This window comes from Harmonia axyridis, chromosome 5, assembly GCF_914767665.1.
Source record: "Harmonia axyridis chromosome 5, icHarAxyr1.1, whole genome shotgun sequence".
Lineage (NCBI taxonomy): Eukaryota > Metazoa > Arthropoda > Insecta > Coleoptera > Coccinellidae > Harmonia > Harmonia axyridis.
This window is the reverse complement of record NC_059505.1, coordinates 16,726,714-16,745,724: the sequence shown is the minus strand read 5'-3', so window position 1 is coordinate 16,745,724 and position 19,011 is coordinate 16,726,714. Positions and strand designations below refer to the sequence as shown.

Below are 19,011 nucleotides of genomic sequence, written 5' to 3'. Positions count from 1 at the left end.
ATTTGATGGTAGATACTTTTTTTAAGTGTTGGACTCCCTTTCCGAATCTTTTTTTTTTACCTAGCATCGTAGTGAAGGTTTCCTCGATGCTAGTTTTCTCGGTCAGAGTTCCAGGCTCATGGTTCCTAATTCCCCATTGGCGGTACCTTCCCTGGATAGTCTTAGAATGACCTCATGGACTAATCTACCTATTACCTATCATATAGTCTAAGAACGTCGTCGTGATAGCATGCGAATGTGGTGTGCGTTATCAAAGTTTTGATTTTTTTTTGCATAAAGCGAATGATGCACTAACTGATTTTTCTCAAGATAGTGAATTACTGACCCTTATTCTTGTCGGTTTGGTGCGAGGGGAAATTGTGAGGTGGAAAAGTATATTTTCTTAATAATTAATTCCAAATCGAGCACATAATTCCGATAAGAATCGAAGGAGATACATACAAAGAAGATTGGACCATATTGCCTAAATATTGAAATTGATAACCGGGAACCAATATGACTAACAAGGTATGTTATTGTTGTAATAAACAATACGTGAATCATCAGGTCTTATCATGTGTCATATGCAAGAACACCTTTGGAGGTGCATGTGTTGGTATAGGGAACTCCGAAGTTCGTATGATTAATTCAAAGAAGTCGATTGCATGGAATTGCCCCAAGTGTGAAAATTTGGGTGGCGATGTTGCATCGTTGAGGGCAGTTATTGCTTCTCTACAGGCGGAAATACAACAGCTTAAGGTCTCAGTTCAATCCCTCTCTTCACAACCACAGGATAAGAAATTGGATGGTGGAGAATTTGAAGAAGTTTTGTTGGAATTCGAGGAGCGTCAACTACGCAAAAATAATTTGATTATACATGGGCTGCCAGAAGGAACCGATGCAATGAATGATGATGAGAGGGATACTAGTGATTGCAAGGCTGTTAATGAGATGTTCCGAACCATATTACCTAATTTTCCCACACTAGAGCCATCACAGTTTAAGCGTTTGGGCAAGCCGTCGAGGGATAATGATAAGTCAAGACCTCTTAAGCTGACCATGAATAATAATCAACACGTGCGTAGAGTGTTAGGAAAATCCAAGATGTTTAGGGAGGATTTCAATGTATTCGTCTCATCTGATAGAACTCCGAGACAGAGAGATTATTTCAATAAAATCAAAATTGAATTAGAGCAACGGAAATCTTCGGGTGAGAATGTCGAATTGAAGTTCATGAAGGGCATTCCCGTTATTAGACTTTTAAACTAAATTCCCCCAATTACAATTTGAGGAAGCACGTTATGTACTATCAAAACGTACGTGGCCTCAATTCTAAAACTCATGAACTCAGGTCTGCTGTAGCAAGTGGTGATTTTGATGTTGTATGTCTTGCCGAAACATGGCTGAAGGATGGTGTGTATGATGGTGAATTGTTTCCCGCCGAGTACAGTGTTTTCAGATGTGATAGAAACTTGAGTACTACTGGTTTGTCAACGGGCGGAGGTGTACTGGTGGCAGTTCGCAGTGAGTTATGTGCGGTTGAAGTTGATTTATCAGGGCTTAAAACTCTAACCCCTTCCATTGATACAGTGGCTTGTAAGATCATGTATGGACCTCATTCTTTCATTGTAGTACTGTTGTATGTTCCACCACGAACAGATATTGCAACTTATCAACAACTGTTTGATTCACTGTCTTCATTCAGTCCATTATTAGATAGTAGATTGATTGTTCTGGGAGACTTTAATTGTCCTAAATATACTGAGAATTCTTTGTCTGATAACCGTACTTTAATAATCAACACGTTTTCTGAGTCACTTGAACTTCATCAATATAATGAAGTACGAAATTGTAGAGATGTATTGTTAGATTTGGTATTTTCTAATTTTAAGTGTAGTGTTTCCGGCTCAGACTATTCACTGGTATCAGTGGACTCTTATCATCCACCAGTTGAGATTTTTTTGTTTCCTGAACAAAACATAAGAAATTCAAATTTTTCAGTTTCTGACTCTGTCTACGCGTGTTCCAAGTTTAATTTTTCAAAGGCAAACTATGTAGATATGTACCGCTTTATATGGGAAACTGACTGGTCACCTGTCATGAACGAAGGTGATCCGGATTTGGCTTGTGCCAAATTTTATTCACTTCTACAGCATATCTTTCTGAACACTGTACCAGTTAAGGTTTTGAGAAAGAGACGTTTTCCGTCATGGTACACAACCGATATTATTGATACTATTTACCTTAAAGAAACTGCCTTAAAGAACTATAGGAAATTTAATAATGACTTCAATCATCTCCGCTATAAAAAACTAAGAGGTTTACTCAAATCAAAAATAAACAAAGCTTACAAAAATTATTTAAGTAGCTCCGAACAGAAACTACTGACAGATCCTTCAAGTTTTTGGTCTTTTGTGCAAGAGAGCAGAGGTCATTCTCGTATACCCGGTGTACTAAGCGACGGTCATAAAATGTTGCACAGACCACAGGATATTGTTAATGCGTTTGCCCAGCACTTCTGTAGTGTGTACGATGCGCCCTATAACAGTCAAGATTTGGTTGATATGAATGATAGCGATAGTAGTATTATCATGTGTGTGAAGCTTTAGTTCTGAGAACAGGCGAATTTATGGTCTCTGACTAATTGCATCTGAAAACGGTTGAATCAAAACCAAAAATTGTAGTTGACATCACAAAGTGTTCGTTTGAAAACGATGGTTGTGTGTTGCTGAAATTCTGCGAGGTAAATATTTCACAGAGCTCTAACGGATCTCATCAGAATAATAATAAGCGAAGTTAAAATTATAATATTATCGACGTTTGGAAATTACATATGTTACACGAGTGATATCCACTGAAAGTTATCATTTATCATCTGGTCTAAAGGAGAACATACTCCGAGCGAATTATCAATAATGGAAAGTGCTGATTTCAGCGAATCCCAAAAAAAATTTTTGAGCTCCTTATTGAAAAGGCACTGTGATGCACTGTGTGCTGAATTAAAGGGTGAAGTCAGAGCATTGAAAGACGAACTATATACACAGCGAAATAAGATACAATCGCTAGAAGAGGAAAACCAATTGCTAAGAAATCAGGTGAATCAACTTGATAGAAAGTCAAGACAAAAAAACTTGATTTTTTACGGACTGAGCTGTAGAGTTGATGAAGTGGAACAGAGGGTAAAGAAAACTTTGGAAGAAAATTTGCAGGTGGAAGTGGCTCAGCACGCAATCAGCGACATTCATAAGCTGGGAAAAGATCAAAAAAGTCCTATTCTGTTGGAATTAAATAGCAGAATAGTGAAGCTGAATATACTACACAAGGCCAGCAAACTCAAGGGCACAGGCATATCTATATCTCCGGATTATACATTGGAGGAAAGAGAACAGAGGAGAATTTTGGTCAGGCGTATGAAAGAGTCTATAGAAGAAGGGAACAACGCACGTATCAGAGGGAATAAACTTGTAATCGACAATAAGCAGTTGCAGCAAGTTGTAGATGAAAACAGAGCGCAAACTAACTTGGTGAGACCAGAGGTGCAGGGTGTTGCACATAGACCGAGAGGGTTGAGACCTAGGCAACCAAAGGCTAGTGAGCAGATCCAAGGACCGTAAGTGAAATAAGATTGTTTTTACTTTGGGATCTCTGAAAGGGGGTGTTTTAGAAGAGGGGAAATTTATTTGTTTTTTTTTTTTTTGTTGTTTGGAAAGGGATAGTAATGGACGCATATGTACGCGACATGGAACCAACTAAAATGTTGACAAATATCGCAGAAACCCAGGAGAGCTGTGTACATTTTCTTAGGAAAGAGGCTGACTCTACAAATTTTGCTTTATTTCATAATAATATACGAAGTGTGTCTAAAAACTTTGATGAACTTAGCATTATTGTTGATCAACTAGAAGTGGAACTTGACTGCATCGTTTTAACTGAAACATTCAAAATAGAAAACAAGGATATTTATCAACTTTCTGGATACACTAATATATACAATGAGGGTGATATAAATAAAAATGATGGAGTTTTAGTTTTTATTAAAAGTACATACACATGGCAGTCTGAAATTGTAAAATTAAATAATATTAAGGCTTTAAAACTGAAAATTACACTGTGTGATGATAAAGTAATACAGGTGATATGTCTATACCGTTCTCCATCACAGCCCGAGACGGAATTTCTGGATGGCCTCGGAAGTTTTCTGGACCAATGTAGAACCAATTGTGAAGTCTCATTTTTTGTTGGTGACATAAATATCAATCTTCTTGATCGGGAAAACGATATTTCGAATGAATATCAGAATATTCTTTATGAGAGGGGCTATGTATCGGCTATAAACACCTATACTAGAAAACAGGGTAATACATTGAGTTGTCTTGACCACATTTTTATTAGAAGCAAATGTTTGGAACAGTTTACTCCTGTCGCTTGGCGAATCAATGTGACTGATCATAACCCAGTTCTCGTGCGATTCTCCAGTCCTGGGAAAACCAAAATTAGCGAAGAAAAAATTGAGAATTATAGAAAAATTATAAATTATGAACAACTCGAGAAGGAAGTAAGGAAAGAAAAATGGGAGAATGTTTACGACGGAGAAAACGCGGAAGAAATGTCTAAAATACTGATGAGTAGATTGTCCGATCTGATAAGATACTGCACGAAAAATATAAGAATAAGGAGCACCGGAAAAAAGCGGAAAGACTGGATGACGAATGGTCTTATGAAGTCTATTATGACTAGAAACTCACTACACAGGGAAATGTTGAGAAATCCTCAAGATGAAGATTTAAAAATTACTTTCAAGAAATACAGAAACTCCTTAAATGATCTAATAAAGAAAACAAAGAACAATTATATGAGAAGTCAGATAAACAAAAACATGGAAAATACAAAAAACTTATGGAAAACTGTCAGAGAGATGAGTGGCAACAGCAAACAGAATTCGGACATCAAGTTTCTCAAGACTGAAGATAAGAAACTAACAGACAAAAAAGATATTGCTGACTGTTTTGCGAAATACTTCTCCGAGATTGGTAAAAAACTTGCCGCTAATATTAGGGAACCGACGACTAAAATTAACTATCAAAGCAGGCTTATTAACTCATTTGGTCTTGTTGAAACTCATGATGAAGAAGTAAAGAGTGTTATCAGAACATTGAAGTGCGGAAAAGCCCCTGGAGGAGATGGAATTACATCTGAAATTCTGAAACGCCTGATAGATTTCATAACCCCACCTCTCACGTGTGTTATAAACAAGTGCATACAAGAGGGTACGTTTCCATCAATTTTCAAAAGGGCAGTAATAACTCCAGTCTATAAAAACGGCGAAAAACATCTAACCTGCAATTATCGACCGATATCAGTAATTTCTACCTTGGGCAAGGTGTTCGAGAAACTATTGAAAAACAGAATAACATCTTACTTGGAAAAATATGAACTATTATCTCGCCGACAATATGGATTCATCCCTGGGAAGTCTACAGAGGATGCCATGGCAGATCTCTTGTCCAAGATATATAAAGCACTAGATGATGGAATGCCGGCTATGTGCATCTACATAGATTTGGCAAGGGCTTTTGATACCGTTCCCCACCGTGGCCTGCTCACGTCTCTAGAAAATTTTGGATTCAGAGGAAATGAGTACAAATTAATTGAAGATTACTTAAATAATAGAGAGCAGGTGGTGGTGGTGAGCGGGGTCGGAAGCTTTACTACTAAGGTTGAGTATGGAGTGCCCCAGGGTACTGTCCTTGGGCCTCTCCTCTTTTTAATCTACTTGAATGACCTTTTTTCCTTGCCTATATCCGGAGAGATCATAGCATTTGCTGACGATACAGCTATTTTTTATAGAGGACAGGATTGGTGGGTGCTGAAACAAATTGTGGAAGAAGATCTCAAAAAAGTGCTGAACTACTTCGACTCTAAGCTGTTGACCTACAATCCGGAAAAGACAGTCTATATGCCCTTTTGTAATGTCCCATCTGGGCTTCCGGAATACACAGAACTCTCCATATCTCGAGAAACTAACATCAATACTGTGAGGATGGAAACTGAAATTAAATATTTGGGTATCGTTGTAGACTGTTGTCTGAAATGGAATTACCACATCGATGCATTAACGAAGAAACTTAGAAGCTTGCTACCTTTGTATCGATTGTGCTCTAGGTTTTGTGACGCCGGACAGCTGAAAGTTCTATACATGGCACTCGTTCAGTCTTTGCTTTCGTATGGAATTTTGGTCTGGGGGGGTGCCACTAATGTTCACATGAAAAAAATCGAACTGATCCAAAAGAGATTTCTTAGGATACTAATGAGAAAAGATTTTACCTACCCGTCAGATGGTCTCTATGAAGAATCTGAACTGCTCGATCCTAGACAGCTGTACTGTGCTCGTATTCTTCAGTACCATTTCAAGACCAAAAGAAACCAAGATCTGGTGTCTCACAGCTATGGAACACGGAAGTTATTTTATAATGTACCAAAAATGCGAAAAACTATTGGTCAGCGATCCTTCGTGTTTCTTGCTCCAAGGACATATAACAAGTTACCTCAGGATGTACAGGCAATAACTACAGAACAGCTCTTCAAGAAAACTATAAAGCGATGGCTTCTTTATCAGTCCCGACAGCGTGTAACTCAATTGGTCGATTTGAAAAACGCTCAGATTAGATGAAACCAAACATACCAACTCCTTGGCTTCTGTTAGGTCGTATTGGAACAGCTTCAATCAGGAAATATTTTCAAGTCAAATAACCATTCACAAGATTCGTCTTAAATGGTTACAGAGGGAATATTAATATAAAATAATTACAGTTAGTTCCAAATTGTCTTTATTATTATCCAACAGAAATAAATCACATTATTCAATTTTTGTAAAGAATGTATAAATTTTTGTTTATGAAGGAATATTTTGGTTTTGGAAAATTATTGCAATCATGTGTATTACTTTTTTTGTATTATTTCATGTGGGGATAAATAAAGCATATTATTAAATAAAGCAATAAAGCATATTATCAATATTGCTAGGATTACAGAAACTGACGTTATAAAAGCATCGAAAAAGTTATCGAATAAGTTTACCGCTGGGCTTGATGAAGTCCCAAGTTTTCTTGTTAAAGACTGCATAGGTGTTCTGTCTGCACCTCTGACACATATTTTCAATCTGTCAGCTTCTTCGGGCACATTTCCTTCTGTTTGGAAGCGGTCAAAAATCATACCAGTTTTTAAGAAAGGTGATAAATCAGTTGTTGCGAATTATCGTCCGATTTCCATCCTGTCAAATTTTTCAAAGATCTATGAGATCATTCTTTATAATTCAATATTTCCTGCACTCAAGAACCAAATAAAACCGAATCAGCATGGTTTCATGCCCAAAAGGTCAACTAAAACTAATCTTATTTGTTTCTTTGAACATGTACTACAAACTTTGGATGAGTCCGGTCAGGTGGACGTAATTTATACCGACTTTCAGAAAGCCTTTGACAAGATCGATCATAACATCTTGTTGAACAAATTAAGATCTAAGTTTGGTTTTGCACCGAAATTGATTGACCTGATAAAATCATATTTGGCAGATAGGATGTGTATTGTTCAGGTTGAGAATTGCTGCTCTATCGAGTTCTGTGCATTATCTGGAATTCCTCAGGGATCCAACCTCGGGCCTCTGCTTTTTCTATTATTCATAAATGATATCGTCGATATTATAGATGTACCAGTACTGTTGTTCGCGGATGATTTGAAGATATATCTCAGGATACTCGGCCTTAATGATTGTATCAGACTACAGTCGGCTCTTGATCAGCTATCAATGTGGTGCGCTGGTAATATATTAAGCTTGAATATCTCCAAATGTTACGTTATGACATACACAAAGAAGAAAACAATGATTGAATATGATTATAGGATCAGCAGCTCAGTACTTGCTCGTGTAACAGAAATTAGGGATCTGGGGATTTTATGTGACTCTACCTGTTCTTTTGTACCACATATAAATCAGTTAATACTTGCTGCCAATAAAACTTATGGATTTATAGTTAGAAACACAAAATACTTCTGTTGTTCAAAAACTTTGATAGCTCTATTTAATAGTTTAATTAGAAGTAGGTTGGAATATTGTAACATAGTTTGGAGACCTATATATGAATATCACAGGAGAAGAATTGAGTCAGTTCAGAGAAAATTTTATAAATATTTAATTTGGAGGGAGGATGGTGTTTACCCACCTATAGGTTGTGATCATAAATTATTACTTTCAAGATTCTGTGCACAGTCCATTGTAGATAGGGTGAACGTGTGTGCATTGATGTTTCTTTATAAAATAGTTAATGGCGGAATTGATTGTTCGGAGATTTTGTCTAGTTTGCCATTTCTGGTTCCCCGTTTGGGTTCCAGGAGTGAGGAGGTGTTCTACTGTGGAGCAGGGAGAACAAATTCGAGTCGTAGATCACCAATTTGTTATTCATGTAAGTTGTTCAACTCGCTCGCAAGTATATGTGACATACATTACGATTCTCCTCGGTCCATCGTGGAGGCCTATTATTTTCACAGCTCTGTGAGCTGATCTTGGGTGGGGTTGGTGTATCTCTCTTTTTTTTTATGATTATGTACATTGCCATTCGTAATGATTGTTATATTGTTAAAATAATGTTATTGAAGTTGTGTTTTCCTGTAATTGGGGGTCAACCCTGTTGGAAATAAAGGACTTATTATTATTATTATTATTATCACAAGATGAAGAGATTTAAGATCTGTAATGATATCCAATGCCCTTGGGTATACGTTCTCATAACTCTAGTGGCTAATATTTTTATTCTTTTGAGGGCTCTCCCCCCACTGGTATTATTTCTTCATTTAGCTAGTGAGGTTATCGATCGATAGTTGTTTGGTCTGTATTGGGTTTTTCTGGTCTAGGAATCATCATTGTCTCTACAATTTTCCTTATGGTTGGGAAGTATCTTGTGATTAGTATGCCGTTGAAAATATTTTTTATTTCTCTATTTCGAGTTTTCAGCTAAATTCTTCAGTTGAGGTTTTCAATTATATCCCGAATTCCTTCAGTGTTAGCTTCGTCAAAAAATGTAGTCATCTTCGTTTCGTTAGATTTTCCGAGTTGTGTTTATATTCTTCTTCTTTTTTAGTTTCTAAAAGTCAATGATTGATTTGGTTCAAATTATTATTCAAGAATTCAGGAAAATATTTTTGTTTTTTTTTCTCATCTCCGAAAAAGATATGTGGTTATTTGTTTTCTAAATCGAATTTCTCCTTTTTAATTGAAAATGGATTAAGCTTAGATAATAATGAAGAGTTTGAAATACTATACAAAAATGCCACCTTTCATGTCAAGGTAAACGAAAATTTAAGAACCGAAATAATCAGATTGGATAGAGGAATACGTTAGGGAAATACGATATCCCTCAAATTATTCACCCTTGCTTTAGAAAATATTTCCAAAATACTGCAGTGGGAAATGGAAGGTCTCAACATCGATGGAACTCAACTCAACTCCGATTTGCAGACGACATTGTCCTGATTAGCAGCAACGTTCAGGAACTGGCTGAGGTTGCCTCAAAGTTCGGCTTAAAAATGAACATTTCGAAAACCAAGATAGTAACTAACATTGGGAAGGACATCTTTTTACACAACACAAAGCTGAACAACGTTGCGGGATATATTTATCTTGGACACACAATAAGGTTGGGTAGAGAAAATCAGATAGCAGAACTGGACAGATGAATAAGATTAACATTGGCAGCGTTTGGAAAAATTAAGTATATATTTAAGAAATAGACTGAAGGATTCGGTCGATGGCCAATAAAGAACAGTTATTATTATTATTTAAGAACAAGGATATCCCTATAAATCTGAAAAGAAAAGTTTATGACACCTGTGTATTCCAGTGGCGACATATGGCCTCGAAACAATGGCTCTGACAAAAAAGTCAGCAAGCAAACTACGAGTAATGCAGAGAGCAATGGTGCAATGGAGCAATGCTGGGTTTGAGTCTCAGAGATAAAATACGAAATGAAGAAATACGGCGCAGAACAAAGGTCAAAGGCATAATCCACTGTGTTGCAGATTTGAAATGGCGGTGGGTCGGACATGTGGCTCGTCAAGATCCTTATAGATGGACCTATAAAATTATTCACTGGCGTCCCAGACTTACAAAACGTAGTGTAGGAAGACCCCAAAAACGATGGCTGGCCAATATCAAGGAACATAAAGGAAATAGATGGCATCAGAAATGCACAGGACAGATCAGAGTGGAGAAGATTTAAGGAGGCCTATGTCCAGGAGTGGACCTGTGCAATGGCTGATACAGAAGATGAAGAAGAAGTGGATTTAGCTATTATCCATGAAGGTCGATTTTCTTTTGTTGAGAGGGTTTATAGTTTATACTAAGTGGCATTCACGGGGTCTACCAAAGTTTAACTATTACTCTGTCCTCAGCGTTTTTGAAAACCCACCACTTTTCAGGATGGGTGAAGTAATCTCAAACGTTCCTGATTTAACGTCCTTTTCTATAACAATTATCACATGCAAAAATTCAATATACGTTTTTACGTCTTTATTTTTAATTTTAGAAAAACCGCATTTTCAGCCTTCGTCATGACTCTTTGTATTATATTTTAATGTGAAAATTCATCGAAAATAAATGTTTGTTCGGAAAGTTACACTTTCCGCAATGACGAACTCTTTAAATGAATAATAGTGAAAACCGCTTATAAATCGATGGTCTCTACTCTCTGGCGTAAAATAAAGCATACGAATTCTTTAACTGATCGCTGAAACAGCTGTTTCAGCATTGGCTGAATGATGTGTCGACATTTCTTTAGCTGCGTAAACCTCATCATCTGACCGTAGAAGTTTAGACCATAGATAAACTTAGTTTGTCTATGGTTTAGACGCTGTGAAGTGTGAAACATCAGTACACACATTACCGACAGAGACAGCATTTGTACGACGGTTTGCCGACGACAAATGTTTGCTGGGAGTATAGACCTCGATTTTGGATAATGCACATTGTAAAATGAATCCTCAGTTCTGTTTTAATAATAATAAATTAATAAATTTCTTTATTTGCAGAAGTATGACATAACAGATAAATGTTCAAAGAAAATATAACACCAAAAAAAAAAAAATAACGTCTGCAAACCGGAGCTTAAGGCAGTAAAAACTGATATGAAATTAAGCTCCAAATTCACACAAACTGTTTGTTCCACTATAGTAACATGAAAAAAAAAAATAAAAAAAAGTTCCCCCGCATAATTCCATGCACTAATTGAAAAAAAAATAAGATGAAAACATTCAATCATACCGCTTGCACCTCACACTAATCGTCCAAGAAGCAATAGCTTCATCCTGTATCTAAACTTGGCTAGTAGACCGAGACCCTTGAAGTCATTCCGTATCTGATTGTACAAAGCGTAAACTTGGTAAGAAAAAGATCTAGTGAACAACGCTGTTGAATGAGCAGGTGGTGAAATCAGTCCCCTATGCCTCAAATTGAGATTATGTACATCAGATCGAAAACGTATTTTATTGTATAGGTAAGGTGGACTCTGGTGAACTATGATGGAATGAAACAACACAGCCGAATGAAGTTCTCGTCTTCTATCCATATCCAACCAATTGCAACACTTCAGTTTATGGATTACTGGATCATATTTACGTATTCCATAAATAAATCGAAGGCAAGATCTCTGAACCCGCTGAATCCTAATCCTATCATTCCTATCTGCTCTTGTGAGACATGGACCGTATACCATATATTACTTTAATGGAGTTGTTTAGTTGATTTATAACTGTTTAACATCTCGGATTTCTCTGGTACTCTCTTCTTGCGAGTTTCTTGAGATCAATGAGATTTTTGATGTGTTCGGGTATTTTTGTTTTCTTTTCCTCTATTTCAATTTCAGGGATTGATTCCTTGTTTAAAATTTTTTATAACTTCCTCTAGGTTGACGGTCTGTTGCATCTTATTGAAGTTCATATTATTGATTTTTGAAAGGGTTTTCCAAGGTTTTTTTTCAATTTTTCCCAGTCATGTATGGTCCGATTTTTTTAAGTGTCTCTGTGTCTTCTACTCCTACAATAATTTCCATCGGGTGATGATCTGAAATGGTGTTGTTGATCACTTGTATTTTCACATTGACGCTTATGTTATTGTTTAAAGATATCTCCAGTATGTCGGCTTTTCCACTATAAAGGTCTGTTTATTCCTGGTGCCATAATTTGAATATTTATATTTTCCGCATATCGTAATAATTATTGGTTTCCTCTTCTATTGGTTCTTTCAATTGATGTTCCATTCTGCGTTTTTGTTGTTTAGGTCACCAGTGATGTTACTATTTTTTATGATGTCTAATTCTGCTCTTCATTAATGCTCCCACCTCCTTAATGGATTTCTCACAGGGCATTATTGCCGCTTTAGGAAACACCTCATGAGAATCGGTCTAACAGAAAATGACGAGTGCAGATTCTGTGGGGAGGAGGAAGAAACTCCGGATCACCTGGTGACGTAATGCCTCGCCATTGCTAGCCAAGTAGCCAACGCAAAACCTACTTTGGATACGAAACTTATATAAGTGAGGAATTAGCCTCCTTGAAGCCATCCCAGATATTGGAGTTCATCAGAACTCTGGAACTGGAAGGCGAGCTGTAGATCAAGTTATGGAGAGAATAACTCTGATGAGGGGCACAATAGACCATTAGGTCGCAGTGAAACGTAACCTCCTTAATTAAATCTAAATCTAATCTAGTGTTGCCACTCAGAAGTGGCAACACTAGATTAGATTTAGATTGAAATACTGATAAATAATTATTAATCTCAACTTGAAAGGTTATAATTAAGATGCATCTTAGTTATAATCCTCCAAAAATGGCCGATTAGTGCTAAATCGCGATTGGTCGATTAAATGGCGCTTTAGAGTGTGGTGAAACGCTACATTACATTAATCGTGATCTAAGGCCTCACTTAAGAGCTAAGTCAAGATTAAAGCATTTGGTGAAACTGGGCCTAAAAAACGGTAAAATCTACGACTATGGCCTACGTATCACCTATCGAAGAGACAGATCTCTTCGATAGGTGATACGTAGGCCGTAGTCGTAGATTTTAGTAACAAGCGGAGTTTAATCAATCTGGGATCAAGTGCTGTTTGGTGAAACTGGGCCTAGTATTGGTTCCTGTAATAATGTGATATCTGAGTTGTTTTCGTCTGCTATTACAGTAAGTTTGTCTTCTCTGGTGTTGATTGAATAAATTGAGGAACAATCTTATTTAAATGTTGAAATGAAAATTGATAAAATTGAGTCTAGTGATTGTCTTCACGGGTAACTTCGTTGATTATCTGATGAGGTGATTTTTGATAATTTAATCGAAGTAATTAAATATATCATATTCCTATATAAGGTTATGTGCTCTCCAAGACCAAGGGTGCAATAAGCGCCTGAATGAACGAGCGCCCAAAAGCAATTCTGATTTCTCTTCAGTGCGTTCCTGATTTTATTCATTAATTTTGTTTATATAGATATCTTTATAATTCTATTTCACCTATTGTTATAATTCCACATATTTATTGTAGAATATATCTCGAAAACGACATGACTTTCATTAGGGGACCCTTCACCCTGTATATTTCACGGGATCAAATGAAAACAAAAGTCACGAATGTCAATGGCTGTCAGTGTCAGCTACTGTTTTCCATTGAGTTCAGAACGTCCACAATAGTTATAATACTCGAATAAAGTTCCAAGTATATTTTGTAAATTTTTCAGGCTAGAGAACTTCTCGACATATATAAGTAATTTTGATGTCCAAAATGAAGATGGCTGATGGTGCTACAATTTTGCGAAGAAACAGACCTGGAACAAAAGCAGAGGTTAATACTTTCACGTAAATATTTTGTTTTATATTAATATGTTCCTTCTTTTTATATAGGATTTTTGTCGTTGGCCTGATGAAGCTTACGAAGAGATGGATAGTACCTTGGCAGTTCAACAGTGTATTCAACAATTGATACGTAAAGATCCAAGTAATATTGAGCTAATATTAAAAATGCCAGAAACTCTAGATGAAGGTGTATGGAAATATGAGCATTTGAGGTGAACTGCTTATTAATTACTCAGAATCTATAATTTTTATTATATAATGCTTCTGTTTTCTATGATAATCATCTATTTAATGAAAAAAACTAAGATGAGATTCGAAGGCAATTTTAACCAGTTGCTCTGTCACTTATTTACTGCAACATCCTTAAAATTGTGCTTTAGTTGCACTGTATCTAAAGCTTAATTGAGGAATTGGAGAGCATAAATTTACAAAACTGAGCTGTCTATGAATGCTTTTCAAACAAATCATACCATGGTGATATAACTCTCTTGGATTTAACATATTTTAGACAATTCTGTATGGAACTGAATGGTTTGGCTATCCGCCTCCAAGAAGAATGTCGTCCAGAAACATGTAACCAAATGACAGCAACAGAGCAATGGATATTTTTATGTGCAGCTCATAAAACCCCTAAAGAATGTGCTGCCATAGATTATACAAGACATACCTTAGATGGAGCAGCATGTCTTCTGAACAGTAATAAATATTTTCCTAGTAGGTAAGTAATAATTTTTTTTAATATCTTCTTGGTTTTTGTGGAAATCAATAAGGGAATAAATGAAGTTATGTCTCTTAGATTTCTGATATATTTTATACTTTTATAAACAATCCTTTTAAAAAAAAAATATTTAGTAAAAATGAATTCATTTATTCTGGTTGGTATGTTGTTATTTATGTATGTAGAGAGAATTTTTCAACGTTTATGTGTGGAGTGTGCAAAAAATTTGGGTTTACTTATTGACCACAAGCTCAAGTTCAGCGATCATGTGACTTCCCTACTGAAAAGGTCTTTTGCTGCTTTGAAACTCCTTTATTTGAATCGTGAATTACTCAGCCCAGGTCTTCGTTTAAAGTTAGTCGAATCACTTGTACTGTCCCACTTCAATTATGGTTACTTTGTGTATGGTTTCTGTCTCAACGTTTGCTACAGAAAACGAATTCAAAAGGTTCAAAACTATTGTTGCAAATTCATTTTTGATCTAGCGAAGTATTCCCTCAACATATCTCAAAAAATAAACAAACTTGGCTGGCTGAGAATGGAGAACAGGGTAAAGGTTTACTTTATTTGGTACATAAGGTGCTTGACACTGGATGACCTATTTATCTTCGCCTTCTCCTGAATTTTAGAGGTTCTCTCAGACATGTAACAAGTCTGCATATTCCCAGACATTTCACATCTGGTTTCAAAAAATCGTTCCACTACAACGCTGTTATTGAATATAATAAAATACCTTCTTCCCTTAGAACGCTTTCCTCATATACATTTAAACTTGCTATCAAGAGACTGTTTTTGTCTTCTCAATAAACTATGCCCATAGATAAATTCATCATCATCGTAGTCGTTTTATAACTAGGTGATCCGAGAGGCCGTTTCCTTCTATTCCATGTATCCCTTTTTGTTCTGTTTTTTTTCTTGATTATTTTTTTTTGTCTTAGAGTATTCAATTTTTTCATTAAGTTGAATAGCATTGCTAGACTTCGCCCCTGAGTAGAATGCATCTATCTAATAAAGGCGTTTATTATTATTATTTAATCTCGCTCTTACAATAATAGAAATCACTTGTATGTGTTGCCTGTTCATAGGTTAAGTTAGGAGGAATAAGGCTCTTCTGTATGAAATTCTTCAATTGTTTGCCTTTGTGAATTAGAGCTGCATATAATGATAAGGTTCTCAGAGAGAAAGTTTTTAATTAAACTAGAACCATATAATTTAGAGGCGTTTTTCCCTAATCACAATATACTGAGGCTGATGTAGTTGTAAGAAATGCACTAATACCCAATCTGAGACCTTCCCTGTGTATGGTGCTCAGTTTACATAGATGTCATTTTTGAGCTGAGGCAGACAACTATGCTATATTCCATTCGGGATAGTTTCTCTATACAAGCTAAGAACTACTTCCTATTAGAGCCTCATGAAATGCTCTATAGACATTCTATAATATTTAACACTTTTTTACATGTGGTCACGATATTGATTTGCAATTTCCTATAGTGTACGCAATCAACTGTAAGATCCAAATATATTACAATTTTGTTCACTGATATAAACATTGTATAAATTATGAATGAGAGGTAAATTTTTTAAGCAAGTAGTTACTTGAGCCAATTTTGTATGATTGATTTTTATTCTGAATGAGTGTCTAGATTTTTCAATATCAAAAAGCTTGTCGTCAGCGACGGTAGCTATTCCAGTCTCATCTCTGGTTTACAGAACAAGAGCACTGGTAGTAATATACTGGCCGGAGGCACACCTATCCTTATAAGGTTCTGTATTTTTTTTTTCTGGTTGAGACCCGTATCGCAAGCCTGGGAAATATCTATGAGGACTTCAAATATTAATGTCTTTTTTTTTTTGAGGATGTTGACTTTGGTGATAACTATTCTATGGGCCTGATGGATAGTGAACATATTTTATTTGAATATGAATCGGCAATATATTTACTAGATCATGATCTTCTTAGATCCTTTTCAGCCTGAAGTGATGAGGGGTCACAGTGACAAAGCTAGATGCACAGCCAAACTATCACCTCAGATCCTCATGTGATTCCCTTATGATTTGCTGAGTCACATGAAGTAGGAAATATTAGAATGTAACGCGGTCAGCATTAAGAGGGAACACCACCACGTGACATTCTCGTGATCGGTCAACATTTGCTCAGAGAAGGAGGAACAGAAATAATGTGCGGTGTTGACAGAATGATTCAATGATTAGCCGAAGTTAAGAATATTACAATAGTTCGAACTTTGTGATAATTCCCAACCTCTTTGTTATTCTAAGCTAGAAACCTGCTATGTATGGCCAGCCCCTTGTTTATGAATACTCTGTATTAATGAATTTGTTAGTGAAGACATTTGTGCCAGCATTTTTTTTAAACAATACTTTTCTTGAATAATTGAAAAATAAGTGTATTGATGCCCATTCATATTTACTTTACAGGGTTAGTATTAAAGAGTCATCTGTAGCAAAGCTTGGATCTGTCTGCCGAAGAGTGTACAGAATATTTTCTCATGCATACTACCACCATCGCTCCATATTTGACGAATTTGAAACAGAAACTTGTTTGTGTAAGAGGTTCACTCATTTTGTAACCAAATATAATTTAATGTCAAAAGATAATCTCATTGTACCAATATTAGGAGAAGCTACTACAGGAGAATCAGAAGCTTAGTGTGTATCAGTCACCTATCCAAAAAGCTTAAGTGAATAAAGATAGAAATCTGGAGTGACCTTTTAACATTTTCATGGTTTTCATTCCAAATTTTTTTAGTCCATCACATTTTGTATAACAAAAATTAATTTTTGTCATGAACTATAAGTGTTTTTTGTTTACTGTATATTAGTTTGACTCGAAATATGTATGTAGATAAATTATTTCATTGTATCTCATAAAATATTTCTTTGATTAAATTCAAAGTTCATGTAAAACCATTCATTAGCTAATGTTTGGTGAGAATATTGATGTAAAAAATTATGGGAATTATTAAAATTTAAAGCGATACTGAATCTTGTTTCATCTTATTTTGATTTTATCATTGTGTTATCTTGATGAATGAATGAATTTTTACAAGACTTGAAGCATCTAGGTGTTCTTAATTTTCCTACAACCAATAATTTTCTCAATTTCAGCATTGAAAATATCATCATTAATTTTTTCTTATGTCGGGCCAAAGATTATTCATTATTATTATTATTCAACCAATCATCTCTACTTTCAATTGAAGCACTTGCAGCTTCTTCGTGCATTCCACTTGAAGTTATAAGGTACCTTCTTTTGAAATGTTCTATCCAGCTTTTGGAATAGGATACGTTTCCGTTATCAGGGGACAGTAGTCTAGAAAAATCTTCTGTTTTCTTCTGCAATATCAGACCACAAATTGGTACGTTTTGAATCCTTTTTCGTTTGAACCAATCTAGCAATGCTTTGTCAGTCCCTGTATTGAGGGGTTTTCTGTGTTGACTGAGTGATCAAATCTCGTTGTGAAAGAAGCAGTTCTATAAAATTTGTAAAAATAATTTTTGCAATATCCGAACTGCTGTTATAACCGAACTCATTATATCCAACTTATATATTACATTGAATTAAATGGAGACCGATTTGTTCCCACAGAAATTGTTCGCTAAAACCCAGCTCTCGTTAAATGCGACACTCATCATTATAGGTAAACTCAACTGTATTTGCTAAAGTAAAATTAGTCCCATAAAAATCAATAGAATACTTCTAATCTCAAGTATCATAATTCTGGATATTTTTGTATTGAAATAATCAAAAATGTATTATTTATTTAATTCTGCTCTTCGTTGTACTTTTCTTGAAAATCCGTCCGTGCGTTGCTGGTATATCTACTGGGCCCATTGAGACGATACTGCCGCATCCTCAAGGTGCTCAATGAACAACCGACAAAAGAACTTTTCCACTCCGATCCGCCTAATGGAACTTAACAAGACAGCAAACAACGTATGTGTATGGAGACTCTTTAGGAAACTATTGGCAGAGATAATTTTCATTTAATTCATATACATAATTATAGTAGAAAGGCACAGAATCTCCACATAATAAAATAATATTATTCAACTTAAATTTTGTTTTTCTCAAAAATATATAGCTATAACAAAAGTTAAGTATTCCATCATAGTGCGATATGAATTTTCCTACTGTAGAAAACTGTGCTTGACACTATATTTGTATGCATCAAATATCTTTTAATACTTTTCAAGTAAAACTGCATTTTTTGATCAGCAGATATAGATCAATATCAATTGCTATACATGTGTAACATTTCAAGTGTTTAGACATATTTCAACTTCAGTTAAAAGTGTTGTCACTCAGTCTGAAAATGGCCTATAAATATTTTTCATATCTGTTACTACAAAATTGATGATCTGAAATTTATATAACTGTATAAGTCATAACTTATTTGAATATGGA

General features: G+C 35.6%; 1 protein-coding gene across 1 annotated transcript; it reads left to right on the top strand.

The window, feature by feature from the left end:
* The first annotated feature begins 13,643 nt into the window (after positions 1-13,643).
* On the top strand, positions 13,644-17,583 carry LOC123679858 (MOB kinase activator-like 4). Its single transcript, XM_045617391.1, has 4 exons — positions 13,644-13,853; positions 13,913-14,076; positions 14,373-14,582; positions 17,022-17,583. Exons 1-4 carry the CDS (start codon positions 13,785-13,787, stop codon positions 17,251-17,253), a joined length of 675 nt encoding a protein of 224 aa, XP_045473347.1. The 5' UTR covers positions 13,644-13,784; the 3' UTR covers positions 17,254-17,583.
* Positions 17,584-19,011: the final 1,428 nt, after the last annotated feature.